The sequence below is a fragment of the Haliaeetus albicilla genome, chromosome 12, assembly GCF_947461875.1.
Source record: "Haliaeetus albicilla chromosome 12, bHalAlb1.1, whole genome shotgun sequence".
Classification (NCBI taxonomy): domain Eukaryota; kingdom Metazoa; phylum Chordata; class Aves; order Accipitriformes; family Accipitridae; genus Haliaeetus; species Haliaeetus albicilla.
In genome coordinates, this window is record NC_091494.1 from 17672220 (window position 1) to 17695664 (window position 23445).

At 46.0% G+C, this 23445-nt stretch overlaps 1 protein-coding gene across 3 annotated transcripts in view; it reads right to left on the bottom strand.

Moving 5' to 3' along the window:
- Window positions 1-21845, bottom strand: part of HOMER2 (homer scaffold protein 2) — a 60716-nt gene extending 38871 nt beyond the window's left edge. The window contains exons 1-2 of one of the 3 annotated variants that reach the window (XM_069798354.1): window positions 20422-21845; window positions 19291-19453 (exon numbers count right to left, since the gene is read on the bottom strand). In XM_069798354.1, coding sequence (XP_069654455.1) covers window positions 19358-19453; window positions 20422-21348 — 1023 coding nt within the window. In that variant the 5' untranslated portion in view covers window positions 21349-21845 and the 3' untranslated portion in view covers window positions 19291-19357. Of the gene's footprint in view, window positions 1-19290; window positions 19454-20421 lie in introns of those variants that run through there. The other 2 variants (XM_069798352.1, XM_069798353.1) reach the window with 2 other exon arrangements.
- Window positions 21846-23445: the final 1600 nt, after the last annotated feature.

Here is a 23445-nt window from a genome sequence, read left to right on the forward strand (position 1 = left end):
ACAGTGACTCATGTGGGTGCCTGCGGGATCAGCACCCAAGTTTTTGTAAATGTGCAACGTGTCCGGTGCACATCAGGTGGATGCGCTGACCAAGCAGTAAATAGAACAAAGCAGCTCCTTTACTTGTTGTAGGATCTGGAACAACAAACCTATTTGTGACAGGAGCTCTCATCCTCCACCAGAGGCAAAACCACTATTTGCATGTTTTGCTAAAACTTCCATTAACAGATCACATAAAATTTCTGGGATAAGGATTCCTAGTTTACAGGACAGGATTATTTGTTCTCTCCCCACACTAATACTAGACAGCTTTGCATTAAATGCCTAATTTACCAACTGGAAAAAAATACATTTTTTAAGAGAGCATGTCCTCGTATAGCTGCCATTTGGTGGAGGAATCACATGCCTGCAGACAGCATGTCAGCGTAGAGTTTTTGGAATGTGGTGCTTCCTGCTATAGGCCAGGGTCATGCACACGCTGAGGTTTATACTGCCTGACAGCGCCAGCAGATCTACAGTGATTTGCTATAACAAGTATTAGATAATGAGGATCTTTCAAGAAGGAAGAAGAGTAGGCATGAATACAAAACCCTACATTGTGACATACCCCCCCATCACTGGTCATGATACAAAAAATCTTATTTGCTAAATGCAACATGATAAACTTGGTATCAATAGTTGTTTGGATTGAGTGTCGCTACTGCTGTCTGACAGTGCAACAAAAAGAACTAATCTTTTATGTATATCTTCATATGTAATGTAGTTCGGAGTGCCGTTTGTATTTATTTATGATAATTCAAAAATAAGCAACGTTGCTAAAAAGAGGAGTGCTGCTCCCACCCATGCCCCCCCTCCCCAGGTGTGGCCAGCTGTGCACACACGGCTCTCCCAGCGGGCCGCCTGACAGCTGCCTTCACCTCCTCTGCAAAAGCAGGAGGGCAACGATGCCAGCTCCCAAAGCCACAGAGCACTACCTGTGTGTGCCTCGGACTTCTCAAAAATGCAAGCACAGCTCCAAAGGCTAAGAGCACGTTAGCGAGGCAAACTCACACCTTTGGTCCCAAACAAAACTGAAAAAATATATCCTGCCCCTTGAAAGCAGCAAGCTCTCCAGTCACTCCTCCAGGACCCCAGAAGTCACCAAATGTCCCCCTTCAGCTGGCAGCAGTGCCGGCACCGGGGGTCCCATGCCTCGGGGTCTGCAGCTGCCCTGCCAGGCTGCTGCTGCCTTGCCTTTCTAGATTCTACTGTTGCATGATGGCCCCCAAGTTCATGAATGGAGATTTTTCTCCTATTTGAAATACTCATCTCAATGAAAGTCCTGGCAAGTAATGATGCCTAAAAATTACCTGTGAAAATACTGTTTCATTTACCCATAACTCTACTCACTTGTTCACACATGCACATCTCAAATTTTAAAAAACAACCAAGCCCTCTCCCCGAAACACCAAAATGCAAGCAAAGGCAGACCTCTGATGAAGGACGTAACTACTGTGGGGAGAAGTTACAGTTCCTCCTGTCATCCACATGGTAGTTAGCATACCGGTTGCAGTTCATACACCAAACTAATCTTTGCTCAAAGCAAAAGAGAGAGTCTGCTATCCTCCAGCCTGTTACCTCTACATATTGAAGGCTTGTACCATCTTGGATCAAATCTTTGGGGAAAGTAGAAAACCACATGAATTAGCTTCTCAGTGATGACCAAGGATGAAGTTGGAGGACACCTCCTCACCTCACCGCATGCACTCCAGTCAAGACAAGTGCACCCCCCTTACATTTGCCACAAACAAAGCATATTTGGCTGCCTCAGCCCAATTCCCTGAGATACTGTAACCTCAATGTCCATCGCTGCCCAGTTCATGGCTGGGGTCAGGGAGCAGGATGGCAGGCTGGGCCTAGTCAGCATGGGCAATACACAGAGCCGGGGAGAGGCGAATGCTAAACCTGCGCATTTTACAGATGTGGTAGCAGCAAACTGGCATTATGAAAGCAGGCAGCTTGCTCCCTTCCCAAACTGGCATATGCTAATTAATCCAGATCACTCAGTTCTCATCAGCTGCAACAGGCAGGTTCTGGTGTCGGCTGCCAGTGTACACAACCAGCAAAAGTGAAGAACCTGTTTCAACTTGCAAGGGTGCAAAACTCATAAGCGTGAAGCAAGCAGGTGGGTAATGGCTCCATTTTACACCTGAGGAAACAGCCATCGAGAGTGAGATGGCATCGCAGGATAACAGAGCCAGTAGCAAGCCCGGAAATAAAATTAAATCGCCTCATTTCTTCTCTGTAGCTTTGCTATCACTATCATTGCAGGGCAGTTTTATACCAGATCCTCTACCCAGGGAAGTTTTTGACTGCGTGAATTTAAAAGGCTAAATCAACAGCTGAATACTCACCACGCAACAAAAGAGACTATTGTAAAAATTAACAGTCTTTACACACCACAGAGAAGCTATCGGTGGTTTTAACAACTGCTCCTACACGATGTGGAAGAAGGTGGGACAGGATGCCAGCCCTGCAAACCACCCGCCTGCAGCCAAGCACTGGTGGCTAGATGCCCAGAGCTGCTTGGCTCCACAGGTGTGGGCTGCTCCCCTTTGTCCTGCAGTGCAAACAGTCCTCCTCACGCAGGTACTTCCACAGCAAAAATTACTTGGAAGGATCAAGAAGCAACCCTGAGCAATACAGGGCAGGAAGGGTGAGCACAGAGAGAAGAGGGAAGCCTTACTATCTGTTGTACACGAGGGTTAGGAGAACTGGCCCAGAGTGACAGGCTGGGCTAGCAGGGGACAACTGCAGTCGGTTTTTGCTCTTCTTTTTTCTCTCTGTAAAAAAAATAAATAGGCAGGCACCCATTACACTGCATTTGTCGGTACTCTGCTAGCCAAGCCCTGCACTCCCAGGTGGTGTTCCCTGCTGCAGGCTGGAACTGTGGACGCATAGAAGGGTACAGGGAACAACTTTTGAAAAACCCAGACCAGCAGGACAGAAATTACACCCTCCCTAAAAAAAAGAGAAAACAAGAAACAGCTATTTTTAAAATATAATTTACTCAAAGCCCTTCTTTTCAGTCTTTCAGCTGCTGAAATTCCCATTTTGTAGGCAGACCGACCTCACAATAAGGTTGAAAAGAAGTGCTGAATTTGGCAGCAGTGCTAATCGAGGGCAAGGTCGTGCAACTCGTTCATATAACCACAGTCATGATTCTCTGGTGGCCACTTTATACTAGATTTGATATCAACTCAACCTGCAGAAATATCTGAAATTCATGCAAAAAATCCACTTTTTGGCTCTCTTCTTTTACAGGCATTATTATTTCAACAGACAGAATATAATTAGCAAAAGTGCTTCTCGCATGTGTAGGAAATATAATGGTTCCAGTTACTTAGAAAAAAATCAAGAAAAAAACCTAGCTAGCTAAAGAGGAATTTTCTGTTAAAAGCACAGACATTAATTAAATTCATTTTTGATTTGCAGCTGAATAAGTCCAAAAGAATAAATCTTGAGGACAAAAGCTCTCAGTATGGAAATTATTGTAATATCTGTGAGGTCTCACAATACCATTATACCTTTATGAAGTCAATATACAAATTAAAAGGCTTATAACTTGGGCAGTGAAAAACCTCACACTTTATTTTTGGGCTATCTCCAGACGGCTATTAAGCTTTCAAGACACTGTGAATAAACACTCATACACAAGTGACAGGAACTGAGAGGACCCTGAACTAATCCTCCACAGGTAAGGTTATTTATTAGAAAAAAACAAGTCGAGGCACATGTGTGTAAAACTGGTTGTGTTACTCTGATTATTTCAGAGATCTTTCCTGAGAAGACAGCGAAAGAGGATCCATAAATTTGCGCCCTTGGTAATGTTTACATGGCCTCTCATTTGCATAGGCATAAATTCAAGCCCTATTAAACCAAAAAAACCACTTGTACTCTGTTTACCCCCGGCACCTCTCCTACCCTCGTCGACAAATGAGGCCGCATCAGTACATAAACAGACCCCCAAAGCCTTCCTATTTCTTTGAATCGGTTAAAAATTACATCCTCTGGGTTCACCCCAGCTCCAGTAGAGTTAATGCTTTTAGCACAGCCTCCTCTGTGGCACAATATTTGCATTGTAATATTTCAGTGAGAGATTGCCCTTCTAAATTGAAAGTGTACGTCTTGGAGCAGAGAGCACCAGTCTGCCGGAGAGGGAGAGCGGCCTCCCTCCGCGCCTCGCCGGCGGCCCGGCGGACGCAGGCCCGGGAAACACAGGCCTGGGTGCAAGCACCAAAACGTACCCCACGCAGCATTTTACACGTCGGGGGCTGCTCTGGAAAGCTCTCGGCAAGACCTTCTGCCGCAGCACTGGGAGGCCTGGGCAGGAGGGACCCCAGAGGAGCAAGCTGTTGTCACGGTGGGCTGTGCAGGGCTGAGCCGGCCCAGGGAAGGCTCCGCTCACCCCCACGGGGCACGGGTGGGCCTCCGCTGCTGTCAGAGCGGCCCGAGCGAACCCAGTCGAAACCACGGCGCTGCAGCTCTGTGCCACCGTGAATTTTCTCATGCACAGGTGAAACACCACGGGGGTTGGTTGGTTGGTTTTGCAAAGGAGAAATAAGGAGCCAGTATACAGATCTGAACGGCATCGCGCTCCTCGAGCACCATCCAAAACCAAGAGGCCGTGCTCCTCAGGGCCCTCATCTCCCCACAGGCGCTGCCCGTGCTGGGGGACATGAAGTGCCAGCAGCCCCGGTCCCTCCTGGGCCTCCTCGCCCTACCTCAGACACCACACGCATCTAGAGTTAGCATTGGTCAGAAGTGATCAAAGAAGGGAAAATAACGTAGACAATTTTGGAGGAAGAGAGTAATTTATTTTGCATTTGTAAGCCAGCAGGAGAATCCTTTAGCATGCTAGTGGAGTCTTTATCTTACTATTAATCCTCATCTTCTGTGTGGCAGAAGGCTGGTGATACTTTGAGGTTGCGTGTGCTATTCGGTGTTTATTTACAAAATGAAGAGATTAAATATCAGAGGATATATGATCAAAATACATTGTACCTACAAACAGAAGATAGAAGTGAAAGACCACGTGTGTGTTTGTGCATGTAAAACCCACTGATACCACCAGGGCAGCATCTTTATGTTTAGGACTTTTTCTCCTCCCATGCTATAAGAATTTGCATGGCAGATGAGGTTATCTCTGCACAAAGAAATCTCAAAAGTTGATTTTAATCAGTAGCATAATCAAAGCCTCACTATTGCAAAATAATATGATTAAACACTCCATTATTTCAAATGCCACAGAACTAAGTGGATCCTTGGAGTGGAGTACTTTTGTGCACTAATCCATGCATGTAATTATCGATATGCTTTCCCATGCCCTATTCAAATGCTCTCCCCTGAGGCTTTTCTTCCACTTACACTAGGGGAAAAAAAGCCAATGAGTTCAATTTAAAGAACAAGTTGTATAACTCTTTTTGATCTACTGCCTAAAGGATCAAATAAGGAATTCTACCAACCATAATGTCAGAAGCAAACGATAGGGCTTTGCTTGTCCCGGTGGCCCCCACCACCAGCAGGCAACACAGGCAGGGCACGGTGCACGCCCTGTGCTGGTACACGCTGTGACCGGAGATGCTGCCAGAGCACCTGGACTAATAAAACACTCAGGTCTGAGTGCTTTAATAGACTGCAAGGAAAGGGTGCCAACAGATGGTTTAATACAAGGATGCATGCCTTTAATGAAACTTAAGCATGTAAAAATTAAAAGCAATTAAAGAATAAGCAATTTACTCTGTAAGAGATTAGAAAGATGCAAACCAATGCCCGCACTGGGGTTTTGGTACATGTATCAACTTGCCCATGCTGAGAACAGCACTGGGCTGGCAACAGCACTGCCATGTTTAAATAGATTTGTTGCTACCAGCCTCCTTCTAGAGCAAACCATGTAGAAGACAAAAAAAAAAAAAAAAAAAAAGAAAATCACCAAATGTAGTCAAGAGCACCAAAGACAGTGTGTTAAAAACAGCAAAGAGAGGTTCCCACACAAGCACATCCCCCATGCTCACAGCCAGGAACCCCACAGCTGCAGCTGGGAAAGGGCAAGGTGTTGGGCACAAATGAGCATGGCTAAAGCCAGTGCCATTCCCCACTCAATGCAGTTTAAATTAGACTATCTGGAAAAAAGCAGATTTCCATTTTCTGGCTATTTTAATAGACTAATAGAATCAACAGAGTATTCTGGTTGCTGCTAGCACACACGCAGCACCTCTCTAAGGAACTGGGGGACACGGTTCTTCAAACTAATGTATTTACTAGCAGCCAATAAGATCATGGAATGACACATTTCTTCTGCTTCAAGTTAAAAATACAAAGGAAATTTCAAACATTTAGAAGTTAACATTATTCACTTTAATCTTTAAAAATATAACACCATCTGTTGCCATCAGATTTACAGTACAGATCTCAGATATGTACATTTATTTGTTGGTATAAAAAGCTGTCAGCAACCCCAGTGCAAAAGTGAAGATCCTCTGGTAATCTCCCGAGCTTCAAGAGAGAAAAACTACTAAATCTGAAAAACTTAAGCAACAGGTTATTAATGAGAAACACAGTATCTACAAAACAAAAAAAAACATTACTCCCCTTGCGACAAAAACCCCCATACCAGTAAAAACACAAAACTAAACCCCTACAACTTGCTAATACCGCAAACTGTGTATATTTGCAGGTAATATTGGGAGAAACTTATCCCAGCAGTTCCTGAACCTCAACAGTCACCTATTTCTGATCCCCACAGTTCTGCTCCCTTGGCACTTCTGATTTCTGCATGCCAATGCCTCCAGCTTTGTGGGTTATGCGAGGTACAGGTTATACGAGTTGTGGCCTATGGGAAGATTAAATTTCAAGTATCAGCATTTTTCATGCAATGCAGGGTCCATAACTACGGGCTATAATGCAAATATGCAAAAAAAATGACACTCATGTCAGCATCTGACACTCATGTCAGACTCAGAGTCTTAAAAATTAGTGTGGGCTGGCTGTAGAATAAACAAAACAGCACACATTCTTATTATAAACTTATTATGCAAGATGAGTGCAGGTAATATGTAAAACCAAATAAAAAGTTCAAATTATTTTCTGGATATGCATTAGCTATTACAAATCTAACCCAAATTTTAAGGCAGTAACATTCGTGAGCAGTCAGGCTAGGACACCCGCTAGCCGGGGCTAGCTTTGCAGGAGCGGTCAAAAGTCAGACCCCTTACAGTGTCAGAACATTAGTAATTTTGAAATAAAAAGGCCTTGACCTTTTTTCAAAAAAAAATATTCACTCTGCTGAAAAGCCACCTTATCACTTCTGAAGTCAAACAAGAAACCTTAGGAAAATAAAATCTTACCTGTATGATGCTAATGATCACATTTCTCATGTTTCTAACATTTAGCTTTTTGTGCCTTGGAAGTTAATACAACAGGAAAGGATTTAATAATAATTTTTTCCCCTGTGACATACTCTGTCCTGCTGGTATTTCTTGATCGAAAGACTGCAAGTAAATCTGGCTTTGCCTTATGAAATTAAGGTCTACTAGACATAAAAATCCAATTAGTGCTACAAAAATTAAGGCATAACATTTCCTCAGTCTCATTTACACCAATATAGACTTTTTTTTTTTTTCTTTCTGTCAGGGGTGAAGGACACAGCTGAATGATGGGATTTTTTCCATCTCATTTATATATTGATTGTAATAAGGCCAGACAGGTAGGCCTATACAAGTGCTGATTCTGTCAGCAGCCAAAGTTGCCAGGACTGTGAATATTGTCACTTATAGATTGATAAATGGACTACATGGACTAATTGTATTTCAGCATTTCTAGACAGATGGCAAATCTTACAGCCATATGGTGATTATTTCCACTGCGCTGAAAGTATATTAACGCTTACCAAAATGTTTAAAGCGATGAGATGATCTAAAATAATTTTTCTATGAACTGGGATAAAAACGACGGGCTCAGATGGGTCAGCACGCTGGGGCTGGGCTCTCTCCCAGGATTCCCATTCAGTGCAGGCTCAAGGGCCTGCGGGTATCACACAGTTATTGATGAAACCGGCTGTGTAGTGGGTCCTCAGCTGGAGTACAGCACTGTTGTGATAGCCAGGGGATAACATGCCTTGTGTTAGCTATTCTGCGTTGCCCTTATTTAGTTGCCACTATTTGCTGCTTGATATGCTGGCTACCCTATGAGTTGGCAGCACTGATAGAATCATGGAATGGGCTGGGTTGGAAAGGGCCTTAAAGATCATCTAGTTCCAACCCCCCTGCCATGGGCAGGGACACCTTCCACTAGACCAGGTTGCTCAAAGCCCCATCCAACCTGGCCTTGAACACTTCCAGGGATGGGGCATCCCCAACCTCTCTGGGCAACCTGTTCCAGTGCCTCACCACCCCCACAGTGAAGAGCTTCTTCCTTACATCTAATCTAAATCTACCCTCTTTCAGTTTAAAGCCATTACCCCTTGTCCTATGACTGCCTGCCCTTGTAAAAAGTCCCTCTCTGGCTTTGCTGTAGGCCCCCTTTAGGTACTGGAAGGCTGCTATATAAGGTCTCCCTGGAGCCTTCTCTTCTCCAGGCTGAACAGCCCCAACTCTCTCAGCCTGTCTTCATAGCAGAGGTGCTCCAGCCCTCTGATCATCTTCGTGGCCCTCCTCTGGACTCGCTCCAACAGGTCCATGTCCTTCTTATGTTGGGGGCCCCAGAGATGAACGCAGTACTCCAGGTGGGGTCTCACAAGAACGGAGTAGAAGGGGAGAATCACCTCCCTCGACCTGCTGGTTATGCTTTTTTTTGATGCAGCCCAGGATACGGTTGGCTTTCTGGGCTGCAAGTGCACATTGTCAGGTCACGTTGACCTTCTTGTCAACCAACACTCCCAAGTCCCTCTCTGCAGGGCTGCTCTCAATCCACTCATCGCCCAGCCTGTATTTGTGCTTGGGATTGCCCTGACCCATGTGCAGGACCTTGCACTTGGCCTTGTTGAACTTCATGAGGTTCGCCGGGGCCCACCTCTCCAGCCTGTCAAGGTCCCTCTGGATGGCATCCCTTCCCTCCAGCGTGTCGACCGCACCACACAGCTTGCTGTCATCGGCAAACTTGCAGGGTGCGCTCAATCCCGCTGTCCCTGCTGCCAACAAAGATGTTAAACAGCACTGGTCCCTATACCAACCCCTGAGGAACACCACTCGTCACTGGTCTCTACATACATATACTTTCTTTTTCTGGTATTTTTTCTAAATCCTTCTCTGCTCTCTGGTTGCAAACACACTGAAGTTATTGTCCTATTTTTAAAGGTAGCCACATACCCAGACCCGGCCCATGCAAATACAGTGGAGGACTGCCCAAACCATGGACAGTAGGGTCTGGAGTAGGACTATACATGCACTATATGCATTTAGCTGTCCCTATGTCTGCTCTTGAAAGAGGAATCAACTGCGAGAGGACAGAACTATGCTCCAGCAATCCTGTGAAACAAAACAAACTGGCTGGATGGCGATCAGAGGCTCATCCTGCTCACTGCCGACTGGATAAGTTCTGCAGTGCTACTTCAGCACAAAGCTGGTAGCTCATTGTATTTACCAAACGCAAACAAAGCACTTGATGGATAATACGTCAGGCTGATACACATCCCAGATGACACAACCTGCTTATGGCTGTGTCGTTTACTAATACTTTTGCTGTGGGCTTCGAACCTTTTATGAGATTTATGCAGCAGTGAATTCACCCTTCAAAACAATGGAAGAGTATATGCAGGAGACCCGATCCTCTTCTGCTCTAAGTTACCGCTTATTTATACCAAACAAATGTGAGCAAAATCAGCTTGTACATTCTATCAGGTTTTTATGCTAGAATAACTTCTATTACACAATTTAAATGATTTTTTTTGCTTCATTTTCAGAACAAAATTCTCAAGATTTATTTGTTTTAAAATAGGATTAAAAATCACGCCTTGTATTCCTCAGTAATTTGTTTTGAGTGCACTCTCATTGTAGGAGATTCTTTGCTAGTGGAAGCAGACACCTCCCTTGCTGGGGGAGAAAAAAGTTTGTGCAGTTTCCCCTATTCGCCATAAGTAAATTATAGCAAGTCAAGAGCTAGAAACTGAACTCTTCGTAGTCCCTGTGATCTAAAATTAGTGCCTGGTGTTAGTATGCAGAATGGATCAAGTACTCAGCCACTGAGGATAAGGTGCCAACTGGTGAGAAATTCTTACTATGCTTTTTGCACATTCACACTTTAGCACCCTAAGAATTAAATCAATTTGACTTGTAAGGCCTCTATTACAGATCTCTCTAAACAGTTTTCTTTTAGGAAGCTTCACTACCCCTGAAAGACAGCAAAAGAGCATTTCAGTTGCCCATTTCTCCCTAGACAACCCAGACTAGCCCCGTGTTTTTCCATGTGCCTCCCCAGCCAACGCTTTGACCCAGGCTCGGAGCTGCTGCCGCCCCGGGCACCGGCCAGGCTGCCCTCCCCGCAGGGAGCCGCGGCAGCTCCAACGTCACCGCGAGGGAAGGAGGAGTGCCAAAAGGCGACAGAAAAAGAAAAGAAAGGGAGGAAAAGTAACATAGATCCAAGGTGCAAGGTTTGGAGCACCCTGTTTAACTCATGGAAATCAGCTGTTCTTTTCAGGAATAACAGGCAGCACTGAACCATCCCAAATCATTCCCAGCGGTTGTGTGTCTATTTTCTCTTCTGGCCAATAATTCAGAGGTCATCCTGTAAAGCAGTTGACAAGCGTAAGCTCTTTCCAGTACAACCTCATGTCACTCATGCTAATTTAACAGTTATTGGAAAGTGTGTTGCAAATCAATACAATGTTACTTTGATATTTCACAGGAGAAGCCTCACAGAGTTGCACAATATTGCTCTACCTCCTAAGGACAAGGATGCCAATTCATAAAGCAGGGAGGAAAGACCAAGCAGGGAATGCAAAGTGGATTAGATATTTTGATTCTGTTCCAAACTCTACGCTTAAAATATAAAGACTTTGGCAACTTCTCCCCCATAGAATTTGAAATGCTAATTTCTAACTCAATGGAGAAAAGTTTTTGCAAAGATCTGAACAATACGTATGCAGGATTACTGCTCCAAGACTGAAAAATTCACAACAGGCCTTCTCTGTAGAGGGAAAAGCAGGTAACCACAACCACAGGAGAGCTGTTTACCCTAGGCTTCACAAGGAGCTCAGTCCAGCTGAAGAAGGAAGCCCTCCCTACAGCCCTCTGCAAAACCACAGGCTTTGCAGAGAATTCTGGGGTGGCAAAGCAGGGAGAGAGAGAGATTGCTGGGAGCATCAGGCTGCATACGACTAAGTCCTTGAAAGCTGATGCATCTTCCATAATATGCAATTTTGAAGGTCTCAGAAAACAGATGCTCAGAACTTTCTGTCCAGGGAACGTCTTTGAGGATCACACGGAAACTTTAAAGACATTATTTGTCCTTCAGATCTCTCAAAAGACAAAGTGGAATTTCACATTATGCACAAACACCCATTCCCCTGCTCCAAAGCACAGAAGAAGGTGGAAGAGGCACAGAGGGGAAAGGAAACTTCCCCAAGGAAGCATGGACTCACGCACACTTCTGGATCTGCCTGGGAGGTGGTGAGCAGCCTCCCTGTCTACCCTCCCAAATACCTCTCAAACCAACAGCTCCCTTTCTGGAACACGGGATCCAACCCTGGCTCCGCAGCTATTGTGTTTCATTGTAACTGAGATTAGAGACTCAAGCTTTTAATTGAATTTCATTGAATTTGGGTGGGCGTAGCGAAGTGCCAAATCCCTGTTCTCAGTCAAGCCAGTTTCTGTTCCTCTTGAAAAGGACCATAAACCAAATTAGACTCCTTTTTACATATTAGCATTTTTAGAAGATACCTTAAATACAAGTTTATAAAGACCACCTCTATAAACAACAGGCAACAGAAAATTAGCTATCTCCTGTAATGGACTAAGCTGTCAAACACAAAATAAAATAATCATGAAAAGAGAGATATCTCATTCACCTGTGTGCTATAAAGTGTTAGGCAACTAGATCTCCTTTATTGTTTCATAGAAGAAAAAAATTCTACCTATCCCAGCTGGAGGAGAGGGGATTATTATGGCAATCATTGGATTATACACGCACATAAATAGAGTCCAAAGATGCTTTCATGTCCTCCTTGTATACTCAAGGGCAACGGTTGTGCCCTTGGGTGTATGTCGTGCCCGTGAGCACCTCGGGGCTGCCCTGTCTGGGCGGAAACCTCCTGGCAGGTCAGGGAAGAGTATTTCGGCTTTGGGGCTACCAGGGGTTTGGACTATGTGAAGGTGTAAGAGGTGGGGGCTCTACCTGGTGGGCCCGTACATAGGTACATCCTGGTTAGAGATGGGGCGATGTCAAGGCAGAGACAGGGGGACAACTACGCTGTTGCCATCTTTGCACCAGCGTCTGAACTACCTACCAGAAGAGAGCTCCTGCCTTGTCTTTAGACATCACCATCTCTGAAATAAACGATAATAAAAGTGTCAGACTCTCCCCACGTTTCCCATGCATCCTCCAAGCAGCCCAGAGCCCCAGTGCAGCCCTGAGTGCTGGTTGGGGACATTTTGCACGGCTCATCTCAGAGAATTTCTCCCGTTTTTTTTCAAAGCTCTCATTGACAATTTTCAGTATCACAAAAAAGATCACATGTTCCCACTTAAACAACTGCAGGGAGACATTTTAGATGTGTGCAACAGATTTATAGCGGGAAGCCGAAGTACAAAAGCTTGATAAAACCAGGGAATGAAACAAAGGTAACAACAAAGTGTTGCTGTTACAGATTACAGAGCAACTCACCAAAAGCAAAGAACTTGAGTCAGTCACTGCAACGCAATTAATATGAAGCAGAGACAGTGTGCATCTTGAAGTACTATGTTTTCAAAAGAAAAAGCCTTGCTGAATACTCCCAGCTCTGGCTACACTACATGTCCTTCTTCCAGGGATGAAACAGTAAGTAATGAATACTGAAAATAAGATGCTCACACCTCCACATAATAAAATTAACATTCCCCTTCAGAGCCATGCAAGATTTAATTTTTTTTCCCCCTCAAAAATACAGTGTTCCATATCTGAGGAGAATCTACTGCAAAGAGTTAAGCAGAGGCAAACAACAAGTATTTATACAGTAAGTACTCATACACACCATTTCACAGTCCACAAGGAAGGATCCTCAGTACAACTAGAAACAGCTCTAGGAAAAAATATTGTACAAGCTGGCTACATATTTTTAAACATACTCCATAGAGGCCTTTGCTGTCTTGCTGCATTGATGTACTAAACCTCGCCTGATAAGAATGCAGTTGCAGGACTTCTATTACTGTAATGCAAATGCTAACGGGGAACAACACCTAGCAGCTCCAGAGGGCTCTCTGAGGCCCCTTGATGCGTAGGCAGAAAAGTGCAACTTCTACAGAAAATTTCTTTTTGAATTGCAGCAGGGTTTGCATTTCTAAATCCTGTAGGCTGCAGTGAAACTTCCAGACAGAAAGAAAACACGTTGTCACTTCAGAAATTCTTACAATCTTGCATTTTGATAAGCCACGTCAAATAAATAAAATCAGACTAGTGCGTGGGGGAGGCAGGAAAGGAGGATGCGTTGCCACTGAAGTGAACAAGCTTTGCACAGTAACCAGCAGTCACTTCTGCTCACACCTCCATTGCCAGGCCCTCTTTCCCCTGTGTCAAATCTGCTCACTCTTCTCCATGATAAAGCCACAGTTGTTGTGCAGCTAAAGCTCCCAGTCTTGCCAGCCTTCAACATGAAGCCACAAATCCTGGAACACCTACACAGCAGAGCCTCCTGCTCCCCTATGAGTCATTAAGCAGGCTGTCCCGCTTGGTGATGTCATCCAGCAATATCCTGTTTTTTTTTTAAACAAATCCTAAAATGCCTTGAGCATCAATTATTTAAAATATTATCTTCATTTTAATCCTGACCCCAGTGGCAAAATTACCATTACGAAGCACTTCCAAGTGATGCAAGAGGGTCCAATAGCCTCTAATAGTAGCTGCGTCAATGAGGAGTAAGCAGCCAGCTACTCATGTCACACATGAGCTAAGCACAGAGCATCCAAGCCAGCAGCAGCGGGCAGATTTCTCTTACAAACAGGCAGAGAGCAGCTAGGATGTGTCATCAAAAATACAATCAAAGATCAACTGCATCATCCAGTCTCATCTTGTACATTTTGCATGAGTATGTATTACACAACCCCTACTCACACCATCTCTAACCTGTGCTGGATGATGTGTGCCTATGGCACAGCAGTAACCTTCCCTGATACTAATGGTCTATTCCCTACCTAATTGCACTTGCCATTAAAAGTGCTTCTTTAATGCACAAGCTTAAATGCTTTCTGTCTTCGTTTGAAGGCAGTGCCCTTGTCACATTCTGAGATTTAATAACAGGATTTTCAGCTATTTACAGTTTATAGCTTAATTATCAGAGAAACACAGTTGAAATACGTTCCCCTAAGCACATTTACACCCTAAAGAGCCACAACCAAAACACAGTATAAACAATTCGCACGCTGTATTTGCAGTGCACAAAGTGCACAGACGCGATGGACAGCATTCAAGGTGAAAGCAGGCAGAGATTTGACAGTGTAGCAGCCTTCAAGACCAAGGACCTTCCCACTCTGCACACGCCCTATCACAAAGTCAACAGGAAAACCAACAGCTCATTCCAAACGCTTACCCGTCCTTGAATATATGTTCATGGGTGAGGCTATTTATTGTAGGCACTGGATTAATAGAGCCAAGTGAATACACAGCACTGCAGAAAATCTAGATGCAAAACCAGGCTGATGCCCTTGCTCTTGAGTTCTCAGCAAACTCGTTGCTCCTCTCTGCCTGTTTCAGTCATGCTGGGAATATCCTTGAACAGTTTAAGACACTTTGTCAGATCTTGAACCAGTTAAAACTACTGTCAGTTTAAAGGAACTGAACATCAAATAATTCATTTTAACATTTCAAATGATGCCTTTGTTATCAGGAGACCTACTCACCATTCTCTTTTCAAAAAGAAAGAAGGGCTTGAGGGACATCCCAACTTTGTGGAGGATATTTTATTTATAAGTTTCTTCTCAAGTGATAATCAAATTAACAGTGGTAATTAATTAGGTTAGTAGCTGAGAGCAACTAGACTATGATCACTCTCTTAGCATTAAGTTTCTTTTCTGTTCACTCTTTCTACAGCATTGTCTATGTGAGCAAATTTTGGTGAAATTTGCACCAGGGCACTCAAACTAGTTGTGATATTGGCAGATTTTTCCTATTGTAATTTGCTGAATTTATCTCTAGCAGACCCTACAATTTTTTTCATAACCCATTGTGTCTTTCATGCCAATCACTCCATCATTTCTTTCTGCTACTCTTTTATTAGCTTGTTTTGTAATTTCTCCCAGTCCCAGGTTTTCTTTGGAGCTTATTCACACAGGATATTTTGGCCCAAATTCAGTTACACGCATCTATCTGCACTGTTATGATCTCCTCTCATAATTGTGTGAGAGGCGGCAAGGTCTCTCACCTGTTGGCAGACTTGGATGAAACACTCCAACATTACAGGTTTGTTCACTCACTTGAATGCAACCACACCAAAATCCTAAGCATACACAAATCCTTATGACGATCTAGCTATTTGCTCTTTTTTTTTTTCTTCCTCCCACCCCACCAAGCTCCCTGCCTCTCTAACCTTACTTAAACTGTGTTAAATATAAGAAAGGAACTACATATAACAAGTTTTATACATACTGTTGAGGTCAACAGAGTTTTTTATCCATTTCAGTGAACCCAACATACTACTCCAGAACTCAAAGTTCTGTGGGCCTGACTTTTCCACTGGGTTTTGTATAGACACCTGTATCTATCTGTACACAGAGGTACCAAATTCTCCAAATCAGAACAGCAGCCGTTTATATCCACTCTGCAAAATGGGAATACCTACATAAGGAACCAAGGCTGTGAAGAATCAAGCATCCCCAGCCAGCTGCTTCAGAAAATCATGAGATTAACAGCCTCAGCATCTATCAAATCTCAGTCCCTTTCTTCGAACACCAACACCATCACCAGTTGGATGATGCCTGATATACTCTGCCCCCCCACGCTGTGCTAGGAAGTGAACTGCAGCTGCTAACCTTAAAACCTCAAAAAAGAGTCCCTGAGCTCACAGTACCAACTCAGCTGCGTTTGGGTGTACGTTCATCCCAGCCCTGCTTTGAGGGGCAGCGGCTTTGCAGCAAAAGCCGGGTGCCATTATCTGCCCATCACCCCCGGCGTCCCAGGATGTCCCCTTCCCTCATGGACAGATGGCTCAGCCAAACTTTGGAGGGAGCCGGCGCGAGACTCCCGTGGATTTCAGCGGGAGCTGGACGACAGCCAAGGTGAATTTCCTCCTCAACACGCAATTCCCCGCTATGGAGCTTCTTAGGCGAAGCTTATCACCATGGTATCTAAAGTACTGCTGGTACCGGGAAAGGCCAGCTTGAACACCATCCAAAATTAATGTCTTCCTATAACACTAGCTTCATCACATCATCTGCTTTCTTCACCTTCTTCTTTCCTCGTGCTCCCATTTGTTTGCCTTCTACTCCCCAAATAAAGCCATATGTTGGCCGATGGATGTTACTATTGCTAACAGCAGAAGGCAAGAGTGCAAGACAGACATCCCTGATTCTCTTAAATGTCACTGCATAATAAAAACATTACGTATGACTGCTCTCAGAAATATAGGCCCCCAACTGCACCTTTTCACGAAAATATTACAGGAGGGGCAGAGTTTTGTTCATAAGTCCAGTCTCCTTAAGATGATGTTACTTCATTGCTTGATCCAGGCATGAAAACTCACCTTTTCCCACCTTCCTGGAGGAAGGCATGGGCCCAGAGCCCACCTGGGGGAGGTATGGATGGATCCCAGCCAGATGGGAATAATATACCACATTAGCCCCTGTGGAAGCAGCACAGAGAAGCCATCTCATATCAGCCAAGAGAAGTGTGTGCTATGAGCTAGTTCATCATTAACCTGTATAGCACACACTTCTAGATTGTTGTATAGCTTTCTGCAATAATTTCTAACACTCAGAGGCCTGATTTTCATTTTGATATGATTTATAAAACAGATTTTAAATTCAATTTTATTGCTAGAGGGTATTTAAATTAGTTGAGTTTTAATCCAACAGATAATATAAATAACAGCTTCAGCAGCAGTGAAGTGATTTACAGGTCTAATCCAAACTGGATACTTGTCACATGCCTCATAACAAGAAATATTTTGTAACAGAGATAAAGCAATACTAAAGAAATGAAAATAGTAATAAGCACAGATGAAGCAGCTATCCAATACCTCCTTAAATCATCTAGTAACTTAACCTGAAGCTTCTTTATAACTGGAAAGTTAGCTTAGACCGCTTAAATTGAGGTCAAATTGAATCAGACCACAGCTATTAGATGAGTAGGTACAGCTCACTAAAATCAGAGCCACAGACAAGCGAGCCACTTTCTTGGTTGTGTTAGCCCTTGGCTTGCAACACCAAGAGACAAATCAGGTGGTATTTTCAAAGATTTCTACAGCTGGAAATGTGTTACATTGTGGTTTTCAAATAGCTAAAGTTCTGAGACTATTGAGATAACAGCAGTTATCAGATATGCTGGGTGGACGAAAGTGGTGATTTAGGAAAAGATTTGTTCCCTTTAAAGTAAACATTTGTCCAGCAAGATCCTTAACAGTGCGTTGACCCAAAGACAATGGTTTTCAGCCAGCAGGAACCTTCACATTGACTTTAACGGGCACTGAAGCAGATTTTTTTTTTTGCCTGGACACTTCTTTTTTTTTACAGCATTGTTTTCACATCCCCTGAATTACAGGCATTAATTTTTACTAAACATGTAAGCTACTTTTGTAAAACTTGACACTACCTTGCTGCCTAGTAAGCTGAACTAAAACAACAGTTTAAATAGCTCAGCTCACAGCTAATAAGCAATTTAAATAGCTTTACTGAGCTCAAGTAGCTATATCAGGTTTCATAGCACCATCAGTCACTGCCAAATCCATAGGCGGCATTTAAATCAATCATTAGCAATGGTCACCCCCAGGAAAAAAAAAAAAAGAAAGAAAAAGAAAAAAATATTTTAAGAGCTAAGCATCAAGTTATTGTCACAATTTCTGTGAGAACGTGCCCCATACGTGACACAAAAACGTGCCCAGGAAGCAAATCCCACTGGAAGGCCTGGGACAAAATATATTCTTTCAAGTAAGAAAGACTGAGCTCTGTACTCTCACCACAACATGCTTCACAAAGACAGGTAAGTACAGAGGTGCCCATTTCAAAGAAGAAAAAGCTGGAGCACGCAGAGGTGAAGGATTTGCCAGCAGAGATGGAACAGGGAGGAACCCGGGGGCGTTGCTCCTGTGTCACACGTGCTAAGCCACGGCTGCAACAACACTGTCACAAACATACTTCCAAGTTCTCTGTCAGAAAGGTGAATGGGAAGCGAGACACTGGCAAAACGTATATCCAAAAAAGACCTTGTCTGCACTCTGTACAGAGTGTACGAGCGTATACAACCCACGCCGAAACCCTGGGAATGAATGATGCTGGGAGTTTGATCTCACGTGCACTGGCATAAGACTGAAATAACTTGAAGTGAAACACATTAAATCAGGATATTGAATGAGACTGGTGAACGTGTCTCATACCTGTGCAAGTCTGCATGACCCAACACAGCATACGTAGCAGCACAGACACAAGCACAACCAGAGCACTCAAAAGCCTTCAAGTGCTTCGCAGCTTGAGCAGCTCTGGAGGCAGAGCAGGACCACGCCAAGCCCAGAGCTACGACTGACTTACAGAAGGGGGTGGGGGACCACTGCGACCTTCCCCTCAGTTCTCTTCAAGCCACAGCTAAGCTTTTCAGCTAAACTGATCTACCAGTATGGAAACGGTTAAAAATATCAACAAAAATATTTGCCTTTAGAGAAGCCCAGGTAAAATGACAGAGGCAACTTTCCCTTGGATGGATGTTTCTGACCATCCTGGACTCAGCGGGGCAGCGCTGCTCCAGCCAGGTTTTGATGCTGCTTTCTCCAACCCCAAGGACAGTTTCTGGTTTATTTTCCAGTGGAACTTCACTTAATTAAGAAGCAGACGAGCCCCTTGTAATCCCGAAGTGAAACAGGGGGAGATACTTATATCTTATTCGTCCCTCTGCCCCTGTACTTCTACTCAGTACTCCTGGGTATCAAATTTGGACACATGCGTGGCATTTTAATTCATTATTTATCCATGTTGTCTCAAATTATGTAACTTCAAGAATAATAAACAAATCTATAGCGTGAGTATGCATAGTTGGAAGCAGCATGAGGAAGCTCAGAAACTGGAGAATGATTCCTTGCCACAGGGGGCTGAGGAGAAGCAAGGAAGAGAAAAGGTGTAAGAGAACATAATAGGATAAAAATAAAGCAAATTAAACGTGTGGGTTTGGAATCCCCCAAGACATTCTGGTCGAGAGGATCTCAATCCTATATATAGTTCAAGACAAAAGCACAACCTTAACCTCTGTTTCCTGATACTTAGTTCACAAACTGCTCTAATGCCAGCATTTGGCTTTTGTCCCCTCATTACAGTTAGAGGATAGGAAAAATGCAGGACTGATTTTTGGAAAGATCAAGACGAACCCCCCAAGAGGCCATCACATGTTATCAGAGACTTCTGGCATGTTAAAAAAAAACCACCACGGCGGGGGTGGGGGGGCGGCGGGGTGAATATTTACACAAATTAGCGAACAACTGGCACAGTTCAGGCAAGTTTATTGTGTGCCTCCAGCAGCCGAGAGCTCTCGCTGAAGCAGAGCACGGAACATCTGACAATGAACTCGCGGCTCAGACCGGCGCGCACATCCCGCCGCTTCCCGGCGAGGGACCGGACCCCCCGGCCCCGCATCAGCCTCCCCCGGGCCGCGACGCCCCCAGCTCCTCCCCGCTCATTCCAGCGGGGATTTTGCCACCGGTAAGGCGCCCGGGGTGTTCTTCCTCCGCTGCCTGCCCGCTCCGCCGGTGGGTCGGGCGGGAGCCCCGCCGCCGCCGCGCCGAGCGGCCGGTAAATGATTAATTACGTTATAAAACGCCGGGTTCGGGGAGCGCTCGCAGGGCGGCCGGGCTCTCCCAGCGCAGCGCTTCGCGGCGGCCGGGCGCACCTGCGGCGGGGCCGGGGTCGGGGTCGGGGCGGGAGGCGGCGCCCACGCGTGGGTCGGGGCGCGGGGCCGGGGCGGGGAGGGGGGGCGGCGGAGGCGGTGCCCACGCGGGGCCGGGGCGGGACGCGGCGCCCACGCGGGGGTCGGCGCCCACACGTGGCCGGGGCCCAGCGGACTCACCCCATGTCTCGGCACCTTTCGGCGGCGGCGGCGGCGGCACCCCCGGGCGGCTCCCCGCGCTCGGCGGCCAGCGGCGGCCGCGTCCCCACTTCGCACATGCGGCCGCCCCGGCACCGGCCCCGGCTGGCTGCGGCTGCACGGCGGCGGCGGCGAGGCGTCCTGCTGCTGCTCCTCCTCCTCCTCCTCCTCCTCCTCCTCCCGCCGCCTCCCTCCCCCCTTACATAACCTCCCTCCCGGGCGGCGGCGGCACCGAGCAGCCTCCCGCGGCACCCGCCGCCCTGCCAGGCGGCAGCGCGGGGGCGGCGGGGCGGGGCGGGGCGGGCCGGGCGCGCCCCCCCCGGGGCCCCTCCGCTCCCCGCCCCGGGCCCCGGCAAGAGGCGGCGGCGAAAGTCGCCCTGCGGCCGTTCGTGCCCCGGGTGGGGAGCGGGAAGCCCCGGCGGAAGGCTTCAGCGTCGCGGGGCGGGGGGGTCGGCGAGAAAACTTCGGGTGAAGTTGTGGGGGCGCCCCCCGAGCGGCCCCGCCCGCTGCCGTGCAGCCCCGACGGCGCGGCGCGGGGGCGGGGGGCGCAGCCCAGACCGGTGGCCCCGGACGTGCTCCTCCCGGGACCGCATTCCCCGGGAGATCGGCCGCTTCGCGACCGGCTCTCCCGGGACCGGCTGTCCCCAGCCCGGCTTGTCCCGCAGCGGGAGCGCGCCCCGCCGACAGCCCCGTCTCCGCGGCGCGGCCGCGGTCCGAGAGCGGATCCCGGGGCCGCCCTGCCGACCCCGGGGCGATGTCACCGCCGAGGGCTGGCTGGTGGAACGCGGGCAGGCGATGCTCCCCCGCCCTCAAGCCCTCCCCGCCTCTCTCCGCGCTTTGAACCCGTTTTCCCAGTGAAATGAAGACCGTTTGTACGCGCCTGCCCCCCTCCCCCCCCCCCCATCCCATCCCAAGGAGCTTTAGAGGCGCTGGGCAATTGCAGCCCCATTTGGGCAACGGGGCCGGGCAGACTCAGCCCCACAGCCCCCATCATCTGGGTCTCGCATCCAGCCACCACCCACCCTGCCGCTCAACCCAGAAGTGCAAATTGCATCAGGAGGACTGACTCTCAGCACCCCACCCCACCCCACCCCCGCCCCCAGTCTGTGCCAGACGTGGTCCCAAAGCTGGCATTTCCCTATAGGTTTCATGAAAATAAAGAGGGATGATTCTTTTCCGTGGAAGGAAAAGTTGCACCCGTGTGGAAGAGCTCTATTACGGCTGCCCAGCCACGAGGGTGACGCTGACCTCTGACAGGCAATCACAGGACACAAATCCATAGAAAAGCCATGGACCTGCTCGTTTGGGTATTCGTAGGACTGTGCTACACAGACACAGTTATTCTTTTGTGGGGAAAAGACGCCCAGTTCACACATAAGAGAGGATTTTAACTTCTCCCACACAAAGTTATAATTAATACCCAGCCATCAAGAGTGATTATTTTCACCTTTTTTTTTAATCTCACGTTGATTTATCCTTTCTTTCAAAGAAAGTTTAGAAGTTGTGGGAAAGGCTTTATGTTAGCTTGCTTTACCTTTGTGTGTAATAACTGGGGTTGTCCCCAGTATTACCTGGGGACCTCATGGAAACCCTCAAAGAAAAACTTAACCAGCAACCTAACACCTTCCTGCTATGGACAATGAAAGTGTCTCCCACTCTGACAGACAACTATTTCCTGATGTCTGGAACACCAAAAAGGAATTTCAATTCTATACACTCAAATAAAGTCTATGCCATGGGGAAAAAAAACCAGGGTGAATTACATAGACATTTTCAAAAGGCTGTGGGATGACACCACTCCAATGTATCTGCTCTCTTTACCGTGGTCAGATGGTTGCTGTGTGGTTGTTGAAGGAGACTTAACTCCTTACCTAATCACTGATGTCTACGGAATTCCCATGTCCTCTTCTCCCAGCTGAAGGAGAGGTTCTGTTTCCTCCGGGATAGTCATGGCAAAAGTGACCATCCTTTCCTGTTCACGATGGGCTGCAGCCTTGAATATTGCTTTGATATGACCATTCGTCTCTTCTTGGGGAAACAGCGAGGGGTAGCGTTCTCTGAGGGGAAAAAAATAGCAGCCTAGCAACCTTGTGGAAAAAACTCCCACCATAAATCGGATGATTTTATCTCACTGGTTTTACACCATTTACTTCATTTAGTTAAATTACCTACTGCACTCATCACAGAGGAGTTGTCTTACTCCTCTCTGATTAATTAGCTCATTTCGGTGGGTATCCGAAAGCTGTGTTTTATGAACCAGTGCTGTATGTGACTTACAAATATCTAATGGAATTGGATCAAAATGGGGTAATGCACTTACTACATGTGTCATGATAAGATGAAAATTGGAAATTGGAACTGCAGTTGCCTTAGCATTTTCTAATGTTTTAATCTTTTTCAATCTTGCATTCAAGAGTGTATTTTTATCCCCAATTATAAAAAAAGCTTAAGCTTATGGAAGCATAATTGTCTGTGAAATTCGCATGATAAAAAATTCTGTATATTGCTTTTGTTCGTAAGGTCTTCCCATTCGATTTATGCTCTTTTCAGAACTGTCTTCTAGGAGAGACAGAGTTGTGGTCCCATTTCTCAAGGACCCTGAGACATTTGGGCTGGCAGACAGCAAGTTAACCCAGTTTTCTGCTCATATTTGGGTTTCTGTAAGTGTGCTCCCTTTGTCTGAAATTCCCTCTGTTCTTCCAAATGGATGTGATATTCCTCTTTCTAAAGTGTGGCGCACTGTTGTTGTTCTCTTATCTCTGCAAAAAAGAGGATGAAGTCCTGTCCTCATCTAAGTCAACGGTAGAAGTCCCATGGGTTTGAATGAGGCCCAGATCTCATGGAAACTCTTTAACATTATCAATATTGAATGAAGAGATTGCCCTACAGATACTTCCATGTCGAACTCCTCCACCATCACAAAGAGTCCTAATTCATGTATAATTCCCATTGATTTACATTATTTTAGTAAAATTTAGTATTCCATTTTCTTAAAGTATTTTGAGT